We start from the raw sequence: 22,201 nt of genomic DNA, 5'->3' as shown, positions 1-22,201 counted from the left end.
AATCTTGCTAGTTGGCATGGATGAGGGAAAGGGTTGCATCGTATTGACATCACATTTTTTGTAGATGATAGAGACTTGCCAAACGAAGAGCTACCATGTATGTCCACTAGGAGGAGTGCTAACAAGTGAGAAAATATGCTTATATATTCTCTCTCTCTCTCTCTCTCTCTCTCTCTCTCTCTCTCTCTCTCTCTCTCTCTCTCTCTCTCTCTCTCTCTCTCTCAAAAAAAAAAAAAAAGAGAAACAATATCACTGTCACCAACTTTTTTCATCATATACAAAACATATTTACAAAAAAACGTTGAGCTTGGAGAATCTCCAAGAAAAAGTCTTTTCACTTTCAGGGACCAAAGCTGACTAGATTTACTTCAATCTTTGACTTATTTTTCTTCTCTTTCACTTTACCTTGCACATTCTCCCACTTAATTTTTAGTCCTCATGAAAACCAATCCAACGTGTGAGCACAGTTAAACTACCTTGTAGGATCTTCTCTCTCTCTCTCTCTCTCTCTCTCTCTCTCTCTCTCTCTCTCTCTCTCTTTGACACACTGAGCATACACTCATTAGAAGTATAACAAGCTGACATTTTTCAAAAATGATTCACAAGAAAAACCCAACAGCAGTTACACAAAGTAAAACTTACTTTAGCAGCACTAAATTCCAGAGAGGCACCTACCTATGATTAGTTAAGCTAATTCTTTGGAATCTCAACATCCCCATCATCAATCTCTGTTTGCAAATCCTTGGGATCCTTGGCATTCATAGAGCAACCCACAGAAACGCAGTACTAAGAATTTCCTTTACTATGCCAGCAAGCTCCTTTGCCAATGAACGGGGCTGCATCACACGGGCAATCTCAATCACATCATTGAAAGAAATATAAGGAGAAGGAAGAGAAGTCTGCAGGTTAGAAACCAGCTAAGAGCTCATGGGGCACACTACCATGGAGCAAAACCCTGTTGCGAATGCTAGGACTGAGGGGCAAGCAGAAGAAGAAGAAAAATTTAATCGAGTGCTGCAACGGCTTGCATGGTCAGATTAATAGGAGGAATTTTGACAATGCAATTATGAGAGTAGCCAGCAAGTAGGCCTCCCCAATCTCAGAACAAAGAAAAATGTTGCAAAATCATCGACATTTGTAAGATGACAAGTAAACAATTTGTAAAGCTGTGAAGAAATTTGAAGGTCGTGAAGCATATGGAAGGTCGAACATGTTCCAGGTTAACCTTATTGGACATTTTTGGAGGCGTTGAGGAGACCTCTCAAAGACTCTGCACAATGTGAAGTAGCAAGCTTGGCCAACTATGAAGGTCGAGATATTGATGCCACGATAGAGTGATCAAAGTGAGAGTGTAGGTGAGGGAAAAGCACAAGTCAGGTCTGTAGCCAGCAAATGTCATTGGATGAGCGGCTGATCTGTTGGGTAATAGCTGCTCCATTGATGGAACCTGAGAACACATTGATGCAATGTTGGAGAAGGCAAGGTTGATTTTACATACAGAGGACGACAAGAGTGAGATTACATCTTTGAGGGAGATGAAAAATTTCTACTAAAGAGATTGCAAGATACAACATGTAAAAGTTATAGCTACATGTAGGTCCAAGCATAGCTATGGCAGTCATGCTCACTCGATCAATGCTAGTGCCTGTGAGGTATGGTGTGAACTAGAGAAGGCGTGGGCGTGTCCTCTTTGGTCCATTTTCTCAATTATTTTAAAAAAACATACATAACCTAGCATAAGCATTTAGATGAAAAAGGGAGCATTTATACAAAAATAGGCCTCTGGAAGGTGATGAGCCTGAAATAGAACCACAAAAGGTAGGCTATGGCGCCCATCTTCTCGCTGTCAACGGGTTGAAGCAGGTGTAGGGAATGGTCTTCTACTGACCATTTCCGTTAATCATGGGCGATCGACGGAGGCCAGGAGCCCTGATTACGTCGGGAATGGTCAGTAGGCGACCATTCCCGGCCTTCAAGCGTCAGGGGGAGGGAGGCCAACACTAACATACTGGGTTGATTAGTCAACAGTGTACAGCCTTGGCATCTGGTGCAAATTTGCCTCAAGATCCCATTGAGTCTTGATTGTGCGCCATATGTTCGATTCTGCAGTCCCTAAGTGCCCTTGAATTGCGGATCAGTCATGCAATGACTGGCGGGCAATGATTGGAGGAGACAATCCCTTGTAACGGGTGACAATGAGTAAATTGAGTGGATTATAAGCGTTGATGTGTTGGCAGTTGAGCGCATTCCCATTGTTGAACTAGACTAACCTGATTAGTGGAATGGCGAGAGCTTTCCACGTGCTGACTTGTCAAACATCTGACGGATGGTTGGTTAGATTCCACAACTTCCAGACGCCCTCATTGGATTGCTAGGATCTTCAACCCCTCGACCTTGAAGGAAGGAGGAGGACGCGAGTGTCACTGCATCCACATAGCATCGAGGAGTATGTGTGCACATTCTCGGGAATATGACTGCGAGTATTTTTGGGGCGGAATTTCTCCTTTTCCCCTTGCTTTTAACCGATTATTTTGGAAATTGAAAATGGCACGATATTAAGCTGATTGCTCACCCATCTTTCCGACTATTTTTCTCTAATTTCAGGGCGGAATTTCTCCTTTTCCCCTTGCTTTTAACCGCATTTTGGAAATTAAGGTGACTACTCACTCGTCTCTCTCTCTCTCTCTCTCTCTCTCTCTCTCTCTCTCTCTCTCTCTCTCTCTCTTTGGCATATGACATACTACGGGGAAGGGAGCCACTCACAAGAAGACATAGACCACCATCCTGAGGGCTTTTACAGGGAGCCCTCAAAACTGGAATACATAGCATAACATTCACAAGTAACCATCATAATGCCGAACATAAATAACCAGAGCTAACCTTGGTTGCCACCGCCATAGCCGGCCCTGCCACCACTGCCATCCACGGTGCCCAAGTCCTACCTGCCCACAACAATCTATACATCAAACCAGAAGAAACGAACCCGCATCACATCGTGGCAGCCAGACGTGAGCTCAATGGTGCTCCACATCAAAGTTGACAGCACCGGAAGACTAGTCACCACCAGCCAAACACCTTGCGAATCCACCCTCGCTGCCACAAGACGGACTGCTAACTGCCACCCAGCCAGAACGCCCACAAGGGAAGGAGCATCTCAAGCTGGCAACCCTTTGGCCTCCATAGAGGAGGTGGGAGGCACTGCCTCTACCAATCATCAAAAATAAGGGCCGGGCAAGGGAGGGACGAAGAGAACGAGGAGCCCAGTCCCTCATCCCCTGAGAACACCGCGCCCGCGCCCTACCAGTGATTGACTCCTGTCAAACGCCTTGCCGCACGCCCACCCCGCTCGTCTCTCTCTCTCTCTCTCTCTCTCTCTCTCTCTCTCTCTCTCTCTCTCAAAACTCAGAGCGCACGCCGAGTTGAGTTTTGAGAGAGAGAGATGTAAAGTGCACATGAGGCCGTTCGTTCGGCCATACGTTCTCTGAAAAGTGCAACAAACGGATGCTAACTTTTTCCCATTTCGCGCACATGCAACCGTTTGTACATCCGTTCGGTTAAAAAAAGCACATGTTCCGTCCGGCCACGTCCTGTGCGCACATGCGTTCATCCGTTCACGTCCGTTCGTGATTGAAGTTGACGTGCGAACCAACAAACCATACATTGCCAACATCTCAAAGATAGCCTTTTTCCAACAAAAAACGTCTAATAACATTGCATTGAATGCATGGAAAAACGCATGACAAAAAAAGATTTCAATATCCGACAACCACATAAACAACCGACTGACAACCATAAACAAAAACACTTGAGAATCATAATGAAAACCCTGTGGCAGTACATAAATAGAGGTGTTCTACTTCATAATAGAGGTGTTGCTCATTGCAGCCATAAAGCAAACCACATGACAAAAAATACAACCATGTAGAAAATGACTCAATCCTCAGACTCTGAATCATCATCAAGCCCTGCAAACCACAACTTCAAGAAATTAATAATAAGCGTTATGGATACATATTGAAACAAAAGACAAGATCACTTTGAAACTTAAGAACAATTACAAAATCCATAACCTGCTACATCTGGGACTGAGCATACAAGTCACATCCTTTGAAGTGAGAAGAATCATGCACCCCTCCTGCAGCCCTACAAACTGCACTCCAAAAAAGTTTGTTGGAGTCTACAATACCCTGTAGGAGGATGCTCGGAAAACCATGCCTGTTGATGTATTGCGTTGGATAGAACTCTCGTGCTGGCTTTCTTTGTAGACGGATGTGAGTCCCATCAAGTGCCCTAGCAATATGCGGCAAACCAGAGATAGCCTCAAATCCTGCCATTATCTGCTCAAGACGGTCTCCATGTGGCACTCTAATGCCGACCCTGTGGAAGAAGTCAGTACTACTCAATATGCGACAAATGATCACCACATATTTGCGAATGGTGCTCTCACCCATGCCAAATAGATTGGCCATGCTTCGTGAGGAGTGTCCATGTGCAAGCCGCCAAAGTACACAAGAAAGCGCAGCCTCTGGAGAAATAGGCTCTCTGACAAACCTGACTTCGCTTGTGGGAAGTAGAGGACGAATCATGTTTAGTAGCACAAGAAAGGATCTGCGAGACATGCGATATGCAAAACAATAGGGATCTTGATTTGCTAGGCGAGCCGAAGACCAAAGCACACTGTGTACACTGCGGAAGAATGTGTGTTGGCGAGGAAAAAACCACCATACTCTTGGTGCAAAACGCCATGCCACTGACTCGAGTGCCCCCGCCATCCCACAACACAACCATGCAAAAGCAAACATAAGTATGAAGAAGTTGTTATCCTCCAAGCCTTGATCAAGCGATGCACTCGCCCTGCCTAGTGTACTGTCACTCAGTAATGTCATCATCCCAAAGAGATGAACCCACTCTTCCATCCTATGATTGAAAAATAAACATACTGATTTGGATAACAAACTGCAAGCAAACAAATATCAAAACTATGAAGTAGGTTAAGACATACCTGAGTACGAGCAGGGACGCACACGTAAAGACACAATGGAACGTGACTGCAAGACCTCACCTGCACAAAAGTAAACATGTCGTTTATATCAATTACTCTGCAATTATATGTGTTTAAGCTCAAAGTAAAAGGATGTGTACATAAACTTACTGATCTGGCTTCTTAGAGATAAGTTTTGCGATCTCCAAGAAGATTTGGTGACGCTTCGTCTCTTCCTCCTCTCTGATCCTTGCGAGTCTCTCCTCATGTAGCATCCTGGCACTCTCAAGCTCTTGCAAGGTGCTTGTCTTCTTATCTTCTGCACGCTTGTAGGCTTCACACATTTGCTTCATCCCATCACCCATCGTCTTGGCCACTGTGCCCAAACTTGATTTTTTTGGTTGCTTCACTTTCTTGCCAAATACACCGTCCAAATCCACAAAATCTGGTTGTGGATTTTGACCTGAGCCACCATCTAGGTCGATAGGTGTATCTGCTGTGGAGGACACAGACCTGTGGCTCTCACTATCAAGTGCACCAGCTATGCCTGAGCACTTCGGAGTCTTCCCCCACAACGCATCACACATGTCAAAGAAGATCCAGGTACTAGGTACACTACCAGTAGAGCTTTGTTTGGAAAGCTCCTTTTTGTGCACCTTCTTTAGTGTGTCAATTCTGTTTCTTGTATGCTCCGGGTTGAAGCTACCTGTGATCTCCCGATTTACAGCAAAGACCAAATCTTCCCAATCTTTAGGGCGAAAATTGCCCTTCTTGATGTGTGACCACTGCTCCTCATAGAGTTGTAGGAGAGTATGTGTGCTCTTGTCATCCCATATAACTGCCGTTTCTCTCTGGCGCTTCGACCCTTTTGTGGATGTGTCTGCATCCTGTGATGTTTGCATTGGTGGTTTCATCCCTTTTGTGCTTGTGTGTGCTTCCTGTGGTTTCTGCCCAGGTGGTTGACTCATTGCATTTGTGACCTCTGGATGCTCAGTTAGAGTCTGTGCTTGCGAGGATATCTCTATCTTGGATCGTTTTTTCCCAGTTGAAGGAGGCGTAAGCATAGCCTCCTCCATTAAACCGACATAGGAATCCTGCGCAAAAGGTGTAGCGTCCTGGGAAAGAGGAACTTATTCCTCGCATTCATCTCCAATTGGTGCCGATTGCAGATGCATTGCCCAAGAGGGCCTAGCTGGCTTACCACCCTCCCCTTGCCTAGCTCGTCGCATACCAGCGGTGGCTAGAGGCGGAGAAGACATACTACGAAAGAGCATGTTTCAATACTACTAACGAACATGAAAAGAATTTTTGGACTAGTTATGTCGATTCCATCCGTATACACAAGTGAAGCCATGACCCAATTCGCCACTCGAAACCATTACATGGCGAACGAGACCATTTGAAGCAAAATTTTGACGAACAAGAGCTTATGAATGCAAAACCTATTGAAAGACAATGGAATTTTTTGTGTGAATAAAAGAAAGTCAATGCAAGTTCATTTCTGTAGAGCATGTGTAGATATGAATCCAATTCTTTGTGTGAATAAAAGAAAGGCATGGCGTGTTCAACATATATATGTGAATACAATCTTTTGTGTGAAGATAAAAAGGCTTTCAAATTCCTGTACGTTCAACATGTGTGTGTGTGTGAGAGAGAGAGAGAGAGTGAGAGAGAGAGAAAGGAGAAGAGGAGATTACCTTGCAGGCTATTGGGAAGCTTGCAGAAATGGAAGCAAAATCGTCTCGCGCTCAAAAAACCAGAAAGTACTCGCTCATGAGCCTGGCCGGTGCGAACGCGTTGAAGGGGGGGGCTTTCATTGCGTTGGCTGCGTTTGCCAAATGTTACGCTAAGCTACAAAAATAAGTGGGCCAGCCTTATTAAAAACGGACGAATGTCCTGAGTGGCCGCACCATCTGCGCACCACAAGAGAGAGAGAGAGAGAGAGAGAGAGAGAGAGAGAGAGAGAGACTTCCTCTGCTGGAGAGCAAGTTGGTCAATACCCACTCGTTATCTATGGAAGAATCAATCCCATGTAGAGTGCGCGCCCCATACTATATGGCACTTTAGTCGCAATATCCAGGTGTGGAGCAGGGGCAGCCACAATTTACACTTCCCCTGCAAGCACAACCACATTATCTTGGGGTCCTGCTATTGCAACCACAGTTTTCAGGTGTTCAATCATAGTATCTGAGTGCTGGCCAGCATGCTCAGCCTCAATATCATGGCACCGAGCTACCTCAGACGCAATATCCAGGTGCTCAACAGGCTCGTCCTCAGTACACTGACCCAGAGCAGTAGCAAAGAACTCAGTCAAGTGGCGGTTCCAGAGTAGGAAGGCCACCATGACGACCAGGTTGAAGAAGAACAGGAAGAAGAGAGGTCACGTCAGTGCAGCCCACGAAATAATTGGCAAGCACAAAAAGCATCCCGGAGGTCGTGGTAATACAGGAGGTATGCACCACCATCGCATTCTGTTTGATAAATATCACCCTAGGTACTTTGGGAAGGTGGGTATGTGCTACTTCCACAAGACAATGAACAAGTTCTACTATCCCATTGTGAATGTGGATAATCTCTTCTCGCTTCTGCCCAACTCTACGAAATTTTCTCCGAAAGGAAAGGGACCCTTTCTGGATGTCACACCGTCCGGGTACTTCAAGGTGCTAGGTAAAGAAAATGCTCCCCCCACTCCTCTGGTCGTTAAAGCCAATTTCTTCTCTAAGCTTGCGGAGAAGAAGATCAAAGAGGTTGGTGGTCAGATCTTCCCTTCTATTAACGTGTAGGCGGATGACTACTTTTTTTGCTTCTCAATTTAGTTGTAAAAAATTTTGGTATAAGGATTTGCAAAGATGTCGCCTTCCAAAGGGCTCTTGCTGCACCAAAAAATCTACCTCCTCAATATGTCTCCAGTAGAATTCTCAGTTTGTTACATTGATGGAGAAAAGGGAATCCTTCGATATAGAGGCTCATACTGCAGCTCACCTCCCCCGTTGATGCCTGTGCGATGGATTGCGACGATGAAGAAGACCACTTCGCTAGGGACATAGCGATGAACATGAGAAGCACCGTCAGTATCAACACCGTGACTGCCTCTATACTCAAGGCCGTTTCTGTCATGAAGGTTAAAATACTATTGCAGAGTGCTAATGGGGGCATCTCCAGGGCAAGAGACGGTCTGTAGTAAAGGTGTATAGAGCGACCTCATGGGAACAATTTAGAGACAGTAAGCCTAGCGACGATTGAATATAGCCTACTTTCCCTTTATATAAGAGAGAGAGAGAGAGAGAGAGAGAGAGAGAGAGATGACCACGACAAAAAGGAAGCAGAAGTAGTTGCAGCATAAGTAGTCATGATGGGAAGTGCCGTTAAGGTGGATGTAACAAGCACGGAAGAGTCCACACCAACCCCATCAGGTGCTCCAATGGTGGCCGGCTATCTGTGCCCAAGGACAAGGTTTTCAAGCGGTTTCTTGTAAGGAGCATTGTTGAACAAGCTATTGTGCGAGATGTGCAAGATGCTCACCTTTATGATGGGTACACACTTCCCAAGATTTATGCCAAAATGCAGTATTGTGTTTCATGTGCCATTCACTCATGTTGTCCGTGTGAGATCTTGCACAACAAGAAGAGTTCGAGAGCCATCACAGAGGTTTAGATGCAAGGAGCATATGCAGAACCAGAATCAGCGTACCAATGTTCCTACTATTAGGAAGTAGACAGGTGTCTAATTAGGGCATAAGCCAGGAGAGGAAGAAGGCTCATGAATTTTGACTTCTATCATAGAGTTCTTAGAAGACGCATGCTACGAGCATTTCCACTATGGTTGAATTCATCATTTGGATAGACATTGAGTGACTTTTGAGTCTTTTGAATGGGCTTGTATCTGATGTTTTGGAAATGTCTTTCTAAAGTTTTTTCAAAAAAAAAGACACACACACACACACACACAGAGTCCGACTTGCTTCTGAGACTCTCAATGTGTGACAGAGAGAAGCCTTGTAAGTGAACAAGACACGACACTCAAAATTCACAAAACTCGGCCCCGCTAAGAGTGAGTGGCCACTGCTCAAAAAAAACTTTGTTTCCAAAAACCTACATGTTAGAACCATTTGAGGTAAACTGACTAAATTTGAAGGTTTTTATACCAATTTATACTAATGTTTTTCAAATTTTGGAGGTTTTCTCACCAACTATAAAATTTAGAGGTAAATCTCAAAATTTGTAGGTGGGGTTACACTAAACCTAGGTTTTTGTTACACTACACCTAGGTTTTTTTCGAGCATTGTGAGTGACTTATATAGGTGGCACTGAGTGTGAGAGGAGCAAGAGATAGCGTAATTGGCTAGATTGGTTGAGAGCATGCACACCCCTTCCATGCAGAGCTCGCTGCCAGTGGTGGAGTCAAGCCCACTTTTGTGGAATACTAGAAGAAGGTGTAGGTAGGAAATGCTGAACAAGGGCATCGGTGCACCAAAGTCATTTTTGACGCACGACCAGAAAGGCTAGTTTTTTAGAAAATATTCCTCAATTGTGATCTTACAACTGTGGAAGACGAACCTCATACTCTCTCTCTCTCTCTCTCTCTCTCTCTCTCTCTCTCTCTCTCTCTCTCAAAAGGCATTGGAATGAAGGACACAGTAGTAGTAGTCCCATGGTCCCTGCAGAGTAGTTGGGATACTGCATGCAATGCCTTCACAAAGCAGTCTACGTCACATGCCACTCAAGCAAGCAAAGAATATCTTTCAAGTTCAAGAGCTACCTACGCATTATGACGGACATGTAGCATTTGAGTTACCATCTCTTGGTTTATTTGTGTAACATTTAATGGCCTAATAAATTATGTATAGCGGAGATTAGCATGAACATAGTGGGAATTTCATTAGAATAGATTCCTAATGAGAATTACAAGAGTGCTTGGGTGTAGAGAGCAACAAAAAGCATAACACCTAGTTAGATAGCATCAACAATACTTTCAAAAGAGAGAGAAATTAAGCCATTGACAACAGTTGAGGACCGGATTTGCATGGAGCCGGTCCCCTCTCCAAAAGGCTTTGTATTATGGTTTCTCCCATCAAGAGAGACATTGTACAATACAATTCTTTGTGTTCCTTCAAGACTAGCTAGTGCAATGAAGATGGAAGCTTCATGCACTAAGAAAAACACTTAATCAAACACAGCTTGAATTATCCCTGTTCTCAGACCCAAGACCTCACACACCTTCGAAGATGGTGAGAGCTAGCAGGGTATGAGAGTAGATTGAGAGGAAGAAGGAGTATCTTACGAGAAAGATGTACATCTCCTCACATAATCACTCATATTAGCATAGCTTAGCTTAGTAATTTAGCTTGGTAGAGAAGATGAGCATGCATTGAAGCTTGGCTCTTGGTTGGATTTGCATCCACATGCGAAGAGAGTGTTGATGTAGGCTTCTATCTCACAAGCTTGGAGTAGGTGATGAGCTATCCATTAAAGCTTGGGAGGAGATAGAGTATTCTTTCTTCACACATGGTCAAGTGTGAGTGTGTGTGTGTCAATGCCCAGCAAAAATCAGCCCCCTCCCTCTCTTGGGCGAGCCCTTCCTGCTAAATTGGTCTGGCTTTTGCCTCATTGGACCTCCCCAAGTCAAGCCAATGGGTGTTAAGCAGCATAAGTGATAGCCTTCTGACATGTGTCTCCCTTTCCCCTTTTGTGAGAGCTTTAGGTAATTAAATAATTAAACTAAACTCTCATTGGACCTCTTTGCCTCCTAGCCAGTAGGAATCAGGCAAGCCATTGGGCTCCTGAATGCTCATTGGACCCCTTGGGAGACTGCCCAATAGTTTTCTAGGAGACTTAATTCTCATTGGTTTCTTTTATTAAATGTTTTAAATTAATTAAACTAGATTTACTCTAGCTGAATTCTCATTGGTCCACTTCAAGGCTCTTCCGATAGGAATTGGGCACACCTTGTGGGCATCTGGCCTAGGGAGCTGACATGTGTCCCTAATTCCCTTTGTGTAAAGGGAGCCTGTGTGTGTGTGTGTGTGTGTGGCTTTCTCTCTGATCATCCCCTACTAAATGGGCTCGCCCCCTCCTTTGTAGGCTTTGAAGAAGACTTGTGTACACACACTAAGCATCCAATTTTCCCTAGGGTTGACCTTTGGACACAACCTTTGAATTTTGGAACCTTAGCATTTTGGAAGTCTTAATGGGCTGAACCTTAGGGTCTTTTTAGCCCATTGTTGCACATGGCTCTTTTGCAAATGGCCCCCCCTTTTGATCCCTATTTTCCCTCCTTTGGATCCCTACTGTGGCCGGTCTGCTAGCTTAACCAATATTCTAGCTTTTTCTCCCCTGGTACCTCCCCACATTAAATGATCAATTTAATATGAGAAAATCATTTAGGAGAATTAGATATTGATTATTATGACATTATGAGTCTAAGGCATGTAGAAATGCAAGGAGTTCCTTTTCGTATATGCCTAGAGCTTGCTCAACAGGGTCGAGCCTTCGGCTCTCATAGCCTATGGCGTGCCCTTCTTGGAGCAAAACAGCTCCAAGGCAATCACCACAAGCATCACATTGGACCTCAAATGGTTTTGAGAGATCCGGTAGTGTAAGCACAGATTGAGAGATAAGCTTTTCTTTAAGCTTTTCGAAAGCATTGTTCTCCTTAGCAGACCATGTATACCTAACGCTTTTCTTTGTTAGGTCATGTAATGGTCCCGCAATTTGTGAGAACTTTTCTATGAAGCGTCTATAGTATGCACACATACCTATAAAGCTTCTTAGTTCATGAAGATTCCTTGGTTTAGGCCATCCTTTTATTACCTCTAACTTGGATGGATCCATTTGGATGCCATCTTGAGAGATAATGTGACCTAAATACTGAATCTCTTGCAAGAAAAATTCACTTTTCTTTCGATTAACATAAAGTTTATTCTCTCTTAAAACTTGAAATATTACCTGGAGATGTTGCTTGTGTTCCTCCAATGAATTAGAGTAGATGATAATATCATCAAAGAACACTCCAGTGAAGGTTCGATGAGGCCTGAACTGCTTCTCCATCAAGCGGTTGAATGTGGCTGGTGCATTGGTCAAGCCAAAAGGCATGACAATGTATTTGTAAAGACCAAATGTAGTACGAAATGCGGTCTTTACAATGTCTGGATCAACTATCCTTATTTGATGATAGCCACTTTTTAGGTCAACCCTACTGAAGTAGGTCGATCCTTGTAGCTTATCAAATAGGTCTTCTACCCGTGGAACGGGAAACCTATTCTTGATAGTGATCCTATTTAGTGCTCTATAGTCGACACACATACGATATGTGCCGTCTTTCTTTTGCACTAATAACACAGGTGAGCAAAATGGAGATGAGCTTGGCCTAACCATACCCTTCTCAACTAACTCATGCACTTGCCGCATAATCTCCTCTTGTTGAGCTTGAGAAACTCTATAAGGAGGTTTATTAGGCGGTGAACTTCCTGGAAGAAGTTCAATTGCATAGTCATCATTACCTCGTTTAAGAGGTAGCTCACAAGGGATGTCATCAATAAAAACATCTTGAAACCCCTTGAGAAAATTGGATAACTCTAATTCCTTTTGGTTGCTTTTATTTTCTTTTGCTAAAGCATTAGGTTCATTTTGAGAGTCTTTAACAAAAATCATGTACACGGAAATAGAGCTCTTTATTGACTTGTTGAAAGCTGGTGTATGTACAATGGGGATGGTGTTACCCATTTCCTTAGCATCTATATACATGTCTTTTTCCCTGAACTTAAAGGAGATCCTCCTTTCAGGAAATTTAACATCGGCAGCCAGGCGGTCAAACCATGGTGCCCCTAGGATTACATCCTCATGCTTGAGAGGAGAGATAAAGAAGTCCTCTTTGTCCACATAGCCTTGGACATGAAGCCTCAATTTCCCAATTAAGGGAGTGACTGAAGCTTCTTGCCCCTTGAAGGCACTGTCTGCGGGTAGGACATCTCCCATCTCGTAGGATTGTATGCCTAGCTTGGTGGCTAACTCCATAGATATAAAATTGTGAGTAGAACCAGGGTCAAAGAGAATAAAAGCATCATGTTCTCTTACCTTTCCCCAAGCATGGCATAGAGGAGATCCTTTGTGTTGAGTTTGGTGAGTCTCCTCCTCTTGGATTTCAACCAAGGAAGCTCTAGGAGGATCTTGGCGGTTTTTCTTTTGGGGACAAGCGCGGTATGCATGCCCTTGTTTGCCGCACTTGAAACACCGGTTATCTTTACGATAATGCTCAAGCTCTTCAGGAGAGAGTTTATTCTTACCTTTATAAACTCCCTTCTCTTTAGCTTTTTTGAAATTGCCCTTAGGAGACTTTTGGACATTGTCCTTCCCCTTAGGCTCATTGGAACCCTTGTTTTCTGGGGGTTTATTATTTCTTTTAACCCCCGTTTGGAAATTGATTCGAGAGGCCACCATAGTATGGTGTATTACCGCCGATATGGTGCATGGCCTTTGGGAGTTGACATACTCCGCTCCGCCATTTCTTCGGTTAAGCCCGCACAAAATTGTTGCTTTTGCTCTCCAAAATCCAACCTTTTGAAGACAGTGGCTTTGAGTTGTAGGTCCCAAAACTTGTCTACATATTTGTGGATGGATTCATTGGGAGAGAGCTTTAAGCTTCTCCATACGGTGAGTACTTTGTCTTTGGCATCGGTGGCCAAAAATTGCTTCATAATGGAAGCTCTTAAAGCCTTCCATGTTCGTGGAGCTTCACCGTTGGCTTGTAGGCTAGACCACCATTGTCTGGCGGACTTTTGAAAGTGCATAGCTACATGGCGTAGCTTAGAGGACTCCGTGAAGCCCTCATCTCCAAACTCCGCATCGAATTGTTGGATAAAGGCCAAGACTTTGTCCGTAGCACCAAAGGTACCATCATAGGTAAGCAAAGAGATGCTCTTCCCTCCCTCTTTGAATTTCTTCAACTTGGACGACCTCTTCCATGCGGCATAGGATTTCCTATGGTCTCTTCTTTTTGATGGTTCAAAGGTTGCACCATCACTTTATTCAGAAGGTGAAGAATTTGAAGAAGGTGGAGAAGAGGGTGACCTCTTTCTCGCCTTTTTCTTGTCTTGATCTTTGTCATCTTCACCATAGCTTTCATAAGAGGAAGAGGATGAAGAAGATGGAGAAGAGGGTTCCCTCTTTCTCGCCTTTTTCTTCTCTTGCTTTTTATCATCCCTCTTTGAATTGTAGTGGGGAAAGGAATATGACGGTCTTCTCCGCTTTGGTGGTGATGGAGAGCGTTTAGCCCGCCGTCTTCGTGGAGCCATCTCCGTCGAGGTGGCGGGAGACTCGCTTCTTTCTCGTTCCTTCGGTGGAGGCTCTTGAGTTCTCCTTTGGGAAGGAGATACATCATCAATAAGTAAATTCTTGAGCCCTTCATAAGGATTCTCTTCTTCTTCCCGAATCGGAGAGAGACCTCTTTTGGTAGTCTCACAAGGAGGCTTCCTAGGTGTTCTCTCGTCATGGTGATTAGCTTGAAGAATCCCGTGAGCATGGAGCTGCCGTTGCACATCACTTTGGAGAGATGGATTGCCCATGGCTTGTTGAAGCCTAGAAACAAGATAGTTAACAAGCATTGAAGCATCATTAGTAGCTTGCTCATGAGCAAAATCAAAGTTATCAACATTAATTTCACTCTCTTTACTATTGTTAGCCATTCTAACAACTTTTAGGTGTAAAATTTTTAGGTGTACTTTGGAACTTCAAGCCCTAGTTTCTACTCCTCTTTACCCCTTTAGAAAAAGCACTCAAGCTACTGTACTCGCGGCTCGAATACCATTAATTGCAAGGAATAGAAGAGAGGGTCTTTCGTCACCAAAACAACACCGGCTCCTGTCAAGCTTCTAATAGCTCAATAGTGGTTAAGCCGTAGGCAAGCCCCGTAGGACTCCACTATTAAGACCATAGCTCTCGACGGTGATGCCCGTTAACTGCACAAAGGCAGGCGCACTGCAAGGTTGAAAAATCCCTATTCTACTTACTCACAGGAAATTAATAATATCAACCATTTATAGCTAGCTTGAGGACCTCCCTTCTTGAGCAAGAAAAGAGAAACCTTGAGCTCTGATACCAATGTAACATTTAATGCCCTAATAACTTATGTGTAGCGGAGATTAGCATGAACATAGTGGGCATTTCATTAGAATAGATTCCTAATGAGAATTACAAGAGTGCTTGGGTGGAGAGAGCAACAAAAAGCATAACACCTAGTTAGATAGCATCAACAATACTTTCAAAAGAGAGAGAAATTAAGCCATTGACAACAGTTGAGGACCGGATTTGCATGGAGCCGGTCCCCCCTCCAAAAGGCTTTGTATTATGGTTTCTCCCATCAAGAGAGACATTGTACAATACAATTCTTTGTGTTCCTTCAAGACTAGCTAGTGCAATGAAGATGGAAGCTTCATGCACTAAGCAAAACACTTAATCAAACACAACTTGAATTATCCCCGTTCTCAGACCCAAGACCTCACACACCTTCGAAGATGGTGAGAGCTAGCAGGGTATGAGAGTAGATTGAGAGGAAGAAGGAGTATCTTACGAGAAAGATGTACATCTCCTCACATAATCACTCATATTAGCATAGCTTAGATTAGTAATTTAGCTTGGTAGAGAAGATGAGCATGAATTGAAGCTTGGCTCTTGGTTGGATTTGCATCCACATGCCAAGAGAGTGTTGATGTAGGCTTCTATCTCACAAGCTTGGAGTAGGTGATGAGCTCTACATTAAAGCTTGGGAGGAGATAGAGTATTCTTTCTTCACACATGGTCAAGTGTGAGTGTGTGTGTGTCAATGCCCAGCAAAAATCATCCCCCTCCCTCTCTTGGGCGAGCCCTTCCTGCTAAATTGGTCTGGCTTTTGCCTCATTGGACCTCCCCAAGTCAAGCCAATGGGTGTTAAGCAACATAAGTGATAGCCTTCTGACATGTGTCCCCCTTTCCCCTTTTGTGAGAGCTTTAGGTAATTAAATAATTAAACTAAACTCTCATTGGACCCCTTTGCCTCCTAGCCAATAGGAATCAGGCAAGCCATTGGGCTCCTGAATGCTCATTGGACCCCTTGGGAGACTGCCCAATAGTTTTCTAGGAGACTTAATTCTCATTGGTTTCTTTTATTAAATGTTTTTAAATTAATTAAACTAGATTTACTCCAGCTTAATTCTCATTGGTCCACTTCAAGGGTCTTCCAATACGAATTGGGCACATCTTGTGGGCATCTGGCCTAGGGAGCTGACATGTGTCCCTAATTCCCTTTGTGTAAAGGGAGCCTCTGTGTGTGTGTGTGTGGCTTTCTCTCTCATCCCCTACTAAATGGGCTCGCCCCCTCCTTTGTAGGCTTTGAAGAAGACTTGTGCACACACACTAAGCATCCAATTTTCCCTAGGGTTGACCTTTGGACACAACCTTTGAATTTTGGAACCTTAGCATTTTGGAAGTCTTAATGGGCTGAACCTTAGGGTCTTTTTAGCCCATTGTTGCACATGGCTCTTTTGCAGATGGCCCCCCCTTTTGATCCCTATTTTCCCTCCTTTGGATCCCTACTGTGGCCGGTCTGCTAGCTTAACCAATATTCTAGCTTTTTCTCCCCTGGTACCTCCCCACATTTAATGATCAGTTTAATATGAGAAAATCATTTAGGAGAATTAGATATTGATTATTATGACAATTTGTGCCCAAAATTACAACAATTGCAACATGTGAATTTACCATGGAGAATAAGCTTCCACAAAATAGAGTTTTGGAGTATGCTCAAGGAGATGGTTTGGAAGCAAGGAAATGATTGTTTATCTTTATCAGTGTGTGTGTGTGTGTGTGAACACATTAAAGGAAGAGTATGTCTCTTTTGTTTGAGACTATTTGAGATCCAACATGGTTACTTTGCTACACTATACGCTATAGAGTAACTATTGAGATCTTTATCTTATCTTTTACATTGCTTATGCTCGCTCGGTTTCTTGTTCGCTTGAAAGTACTCGCTCGAGGATTGGGACTCCTCAAGCTTGCTAAGTGGTCGTATGGATCCCCTAATCCACTATATTTTCTAACCCATTTTTGAAAATTAGCTGGCTTGACACGTCTATTTGGTTCAACTCCCGGTCTCTTTGTAGTTGGTACTGTTCCAAGTCCTTCAAACCAGTCTGTTGGAAATAGTGACTCATGTAGCCCTAGACTGACCCGATTTTCTAAGTGATGAGGTGGTTTCTGGTTTCTTAACATTACTCTCAGAAGATCTCTCGCAGTGTTCATCTCTTGAAATAGTTTTTGGTCCTTGGCCCAATATCCAATCCCTTATTGAATACCCTTGATATTTGTTTTGTTCCACCTCCTCAGGAGTCATCATAACAAAGTTGTTGTTATAACAATCCCTAAATAGGTATGTTGGTAGATTTGTTGATCCCTTATCCTTGATCTGGACGATATAGATGATCTTCATGGGCGTTAGTTGTCCTGATTTGGCATGTGAATTCCACAGAAGATCATTTACATTTCTATCCTCCCAACAATAGACTCCGATCCTAGGATTATCAGTACTAAGCCGTTTCAAAGGCTTCAAATCAACTTGATTGTATCCCTCAAATTCTAAAGTTAGTGGTCCTTGTTTTGTGGCCATATCTGGAATTATGGTATTTACTTCTAACCCCCATTTGTCTATCACATCGAGGTTTTCGACTTGTAAATACTGAGTTCCGTTTCTATCTACGTACATTTGTATTGTTTGTTTGCCCTGATCTCCTCTTCAAACTCAATACCATGGTCATCAATGCGAATAGCATACTTTTTGTTAGGATCCAGGTAAACATGAGCTCCATGGCGATTAGTCTTATAAAAAGAGAAGATATGCTTATAGCGCATTGTCGTTCCAGTTTTCAAGTGAGTCGAATAAGAAGACATTTTGGATGTTGAATCAGAAAAAGTATATGAGACTTCTTCAAGGATAGTGTGCAAAGAATTGCCTTGATTCACGCTTTCTTCAGTGGACACTCTACTGGAGATTTCTCCAAGTATGTCCTCATTTCCTAGTACACGACCAGATCTAAGGTTCATAAAGACTTATGAAGCCCTAGATACATTACTTACCTTTGGATTGACTTGTTGTCAATTTCTTCCACTGGACTAGATTGCTGTCAAGCTACTAATTCCTTGTCTACAACCTGATTCATGTATAAATTTGATCAAGTTAGCTACTCTTTCACCAAGATCATATAGTTTTTGCTAGCTATTGTGATTGGTCTATGTGTATCACTAAAAATCGAGCTAATTTAGTCAACAGTTGTAATTTCAAACTCGACTTTGGAAAAAATCAAAGGACTAATCTGCAACTCAAAAATTGAGTGAACATGTACCAATTTGGATCCAATTGAACCCAAAATTTCCCCGTGGCCTTGTATTATGCTGGTCTAACACTGTACAAGTTCAAAAGTCAAAATGGGTGGCTCTGTGTAGCAGTAGTAAATAATCGTGATTATTTACTTTTGTCAAATTTTTACACTTTTTGGCTTGGTTTGCCTATGAATCAAGTCAAAACTTAATTTGGCCTAAAATATCAAGGACAAGTAAATAATCTGAGTTTTTTCAAACTCTTGAAATTTTTACCTCAAAGTGTCCTTGAGCTTACCCATTGGTTCATACAACTTTTAAGCATACTCTCCTATCGGATTGAGTGGTTTGGAGTCTTTCCGTGCTATTTCTAGCTGTAGAACTGAAATTCTGCACTTCAAATAACAACTCACAATGATTCTTTCGGAGAGATCAATGTTCTAAAATCCACCTTAAATCCTACTTACCCTACTCCTAGGTTCTTATGCAATGGGGTTGTGGAAAGTATCCCCAAACACTCGTTTTTCTTGTTTTTTATGCTTTCTTGAGCATTGATCTTAAGAATTTTCTCATCTATCAATCATTCTCAAAATCCTAATCTAATTCTACAATCCTACAATCCTAAAGGCACTTGACAAGTACGATTACTTCCAAGCTACCTCTACATTGCATAAGACGACAATCTTAAGCTATGCGGTTTCTAAAAGAAAGTTTTTACTCTGGGAGATCCTAGAGGAAGTTAAAGGATAACTTCACAAAACACTCGTGTTTTTCCCTAGTTTAGGTCTCTTCGATCCCTAGCAGCGGCACCAAATGTGGGATGGGTGTCTAACCTCACTCGTATCTTATTGCAGATTTAGCGAGAACCACGATTAAATTGTCAATCCATGGGATGAAGCTAACTCGACTAGTGCATAGAGGCTACAAGAGGTTGTCAATCTCTCAAAAAACAACAAACAACTCGCATCTAACTCAAGGTACACTCAAGTGACTGAAATCACCAAAAGCCAATCGCTCATCGACAAACCAATTACATCCGTTACAGCATCAAATGACATCCAAACGTAATGAAACTTCTAGGACATGTATATAAGACCTAAGCACACATGCTTATGGTCTCAAATACCACTTTAGGTCAGGTGCCAAAATCGCGATTATTAACAGCAGTGGATTTTTGACCTAGTCATTTTCGACCCAGAATGCAACTAAATGCTTAGCAATGATGCCCCAATACCCCGCCTATGCTTAGCAATGATGCCCCAATACCCTGCCTATGCTTAGTTTTTTATTTGAAGTGTAAATTCCTACTTATGATGAAATTAGGCCGCAGGTCAACGATGCCAAAAGCTACAAAATACTGTGATGTGTTTACATCAATGCGTAGAGCTCTTACCTACGGTTGCAATGCAACAAACGTAACTGCAATGTGACAATAGAGAGGGAGTAGGAATTGCGACAAGGAGAGAAGTGAGCATCGTTTAGCTCACCCTGTGTATTTCATTATCCAAAACCTCCTAATAACTTACAAAAATTGGCTTGTATACCTTAGCCAAGGTTTTTGGTGGTCAAAACTGATAATTTGGGAGCTCTAACAAAAGGTAGGTAATGACAGGTTGATACAATCTGGAAGCTTGTAGCCTCGGCTCATCAATTACAATGTTTACCCAAAAAATAGGAGTTACAATATTCTCGATTGATCAAAAATAATAAGTGTTTTTACATGGGAGCTCTGAAAAATGGTATCCGAGTTAGCTTGTTGCTAACAATTTGTGTTTTGTTCTGGTGTTGCATATTGTTAGAGCCATGCTTGAAATGATAATGGTGTGGTTTGTGAGTTTTGAGGGTTGAGCAACGGCTGTCTATTTGATTGCAACGTGGTGTCGTAATCATCTAAAAAGAGACTTGAGGATTCACTAGGGGTTTGTATGGGCTTTTGATTCTCTTTAAAAGCTTGTGCCAACAGTTCTGGCGTTATCACTCTCCCTACATTCTCTGGGTGAATTGGCTCGTATTCTTGTCCATAATTAAAGGATATGAGTTACAATTGCAAAGTCGTATGAAAACAAGTACAGGACTTTGTCTTTGCTTAATTCATTCTCATGGGGTTCCATGCAATGGTAGTAAGAGATTACTCTCCTATCCTTGTCCTTGTAAATTCCAATATAGCCAATCGTTCTTCGATATAAATGCATCAATCATCTACATATACTAAGGATCCATGGGTGTTTGTTTACTTTAGGAAGATTTTTGTGTATTTCGATGTCCTCAAGGGTTTTTGTGAGGTGCTCCCCCCATAGTCCCTTGGTGTTGGAAGCCTCCTAGCTGCTCTTTATTCATCCAATGATATGATTTTTTGAAAGAGGTGTCAATAATACTGCCCTCCTCTATGATCAATGCTAAGGGATTTATCTTGACTTGATTTACACTTTCTTCAATTGATACTAGACTTCCTTGATCCGTTGTTACTATATTTTTCCCATTGAAGGGATACTTGTGGTGAAAAAATAATTGAAATTGGACTTCAATTGGTATCCCAAATGACCTCTAACAGTTTGTAGATTTCTCAAGTTTGATTTGATTAATACACATTTTTGTAATTCTTTTTGGTACATTTGACAATACATAACTTTCCTTGCACTAATGATGAGGAGCATACGTGTGGAATATGATGTGGTGTGGGACTCTTGTGTGGTTGTAGCATGCAAAAGTTTGACAAAAAGCTCTAGATTACAATCTCTCTCTCTCTCTCTCTCTCTCTCTCTCTCTCTCTCTCTCTCTCTCTCTCTCTCTCTCTCTCACACACACACACACACACACACACATTGTGAATGACTACAAATGAGGTCTACTTTGCCTATAAGTGCCCGACTTACCCTGAATGCTAAGTCTTTACTTACTTTATTTTCTCATAATTCCCATTATATACCTGCGGCTTAGAGGGCTCATCATTTGGATGCCTGATCATTAATTACTCTCAATTTTGTGATTCTAGTTTGTCATAAGTTGGTGTGAATTTTGACATGTGCCAAATCCTTCCAAGCATGACATATTCAAAGCTCTTGCTTTGTAGATTTGGTGTTTTCTTTCTACACTTGAATCCAACTTTTTTGGCTCTGTTTATTAATTTTTTATCCTTATTAGGTTTTTATTTATTTTTAATAAAAATTATTATTACTTGGACTCATGTGTACACACTCTCACTCTAGACATATTATCCATCAAAATTTTGTCATTATGGCTCATTATTATGCCTGATAAGTGCTAAATTATACCAAAAAGCAATAAAAAGCAAAAAAATAGGCGACAAAACACACTTTATACACTATACACATGATCTTTCATCATCTTGCAGCTCTAGATCTTGCAAGAAGTTGCTCCAGCTATTGTTGCTCATTCCTTCCCATTTTGAGTCATCTCGGACAAAGGTTTGTGTAATACGTATGGCCGTGAATAGCATGTCTATGCAAGTCCATGGAATGTGGCCCTATTATGCTTATGGAAGAGATGCAAAGGGTAAGACTATGTTGTGCAAGATGCAGATATTGAACTAGTTATTCATGGATTTTGTGGGTGAGGTTCCATCTAGACTGCATTTGCTAAACAAAAGTGTTGAAGATGGTACACCCGTTTTGTGATGGTGTGTTTAAAGAGAACTGTTGGTGGTTTGTTACTTTGTTTTGGTGTAGCTTTGGGGTATCCACCTCTATGCCGGTTGTGGATACTATGAAGGTTGTTGTTGTTTTTGTTGTTTGGGTTTGCACGTGGGGGATTCACCATGGAAAACTTACCGTACCACGTAAGTGCAAGGCAGGGGGTTTTTTACAAGTTACATAAGCGCATAAGTTAGGGGTAGGCCCCCAATGATTTATATCCCAAGCTT

General features: G+C 42.4%; 1 protein-coding gene and 1 pseudogene across 2 annotated transcripts; one reads left to right on the top strand and one right to left on the bottom strand.

Moving 5' to 3' along the window:
* Nucleotides 1–4,661: 4,661 nt before the first annotated feature.
* Nucleotides 4,662–6,954, bottom strand: LOC147417944 (trihelix transcription factor ENAP1-like). Of its 2 annotated transcripts, none has more exons than XR_015187289.1 (3): nucleotides 6,679–6,954; nucleotides 5,003–5,062; nucleotides 4,662–4,750 (listed from the first exon to the last, which is right to left on the bottom strand). XR_015187289.1 is itself a non-coding variant. In XM_086506960.1 (3 exons), exons 1-3 carry the CDS (start codon nucleotides 6,055–6,057, stop codon nucleotides 4,870–4,872), a joined length of 999 nt encoding a protein of 332 aa, XP_086363086.1. In that variant the 5' UTR covers nucleotides 6,058–6,401; the 3' UTR covers nucleotides 4,725–4,869. The 2 variants fall into 2 exon arrangements, 1 of the variants encoding a protein (XP_086363086.1); XM_086506960.1 differs by lacking the exon at nucleotides 6,679–6,954 and adding an exon at nucleotides 5,153–6,401 and having other exon boundaries at nucleotides 4,725–4,917; nucleotides 5,003–5,048.
* A 369-nt stretch (nucleotides 6,955–7,323) lies between these two features.
* Nucleotides 7,324–8,162, top strand: LOC147417943 (large ribosomal subunit protein uL15x-like; annotated as a pseudogene).
* The last annotated feature ends 14,039 nt before the right edge of the window (nucleotides 8,163–22,201 follow it).

The sequence above is a fragment of the Adiantum capillus-veneris genome, chromosome 30 (assembly GCF_014529385.1).
Source record: "Adiantum capillus-veneris isolate H3 chromosome 30, ASM1452938v2, whole genome shotgun sequence".
NCBI lineage: Eukaryota > Viridiplantae > Streptophyta > Polypodiopsida > Polypodiales > Pteridaceae > Adiantum > Adiantum capillus-veneris.
Note: the sequence above shows the minus strand (reverse complement) of the source record. Positions and strands in the feature narration are given on the sequence as shown.

Coding starts and splice junctions, on each gene's coding strand:
- LOC147417944 (XM_086506960.1), bottom strand. CDS start 6,057: ATGGAGGAGGCTATGCTTACGCCTCCTTCAACTGGGAAAAAACGATCC. Junction 5,049..5,152: donor ATCTCTAAGAAGCCAGATCA/GTAAGTTTATGT, acceptor GAGGTCTTGCAG/TCACGTTCCATTGTGTCTTT. Junction 4,918..5,002: donor GCGTCCCTGCTCGTACTCAG/GTATGTCTTAAC, acceptor TTTCAATCATAG/GATGGAAGAGTGGGTTCATC.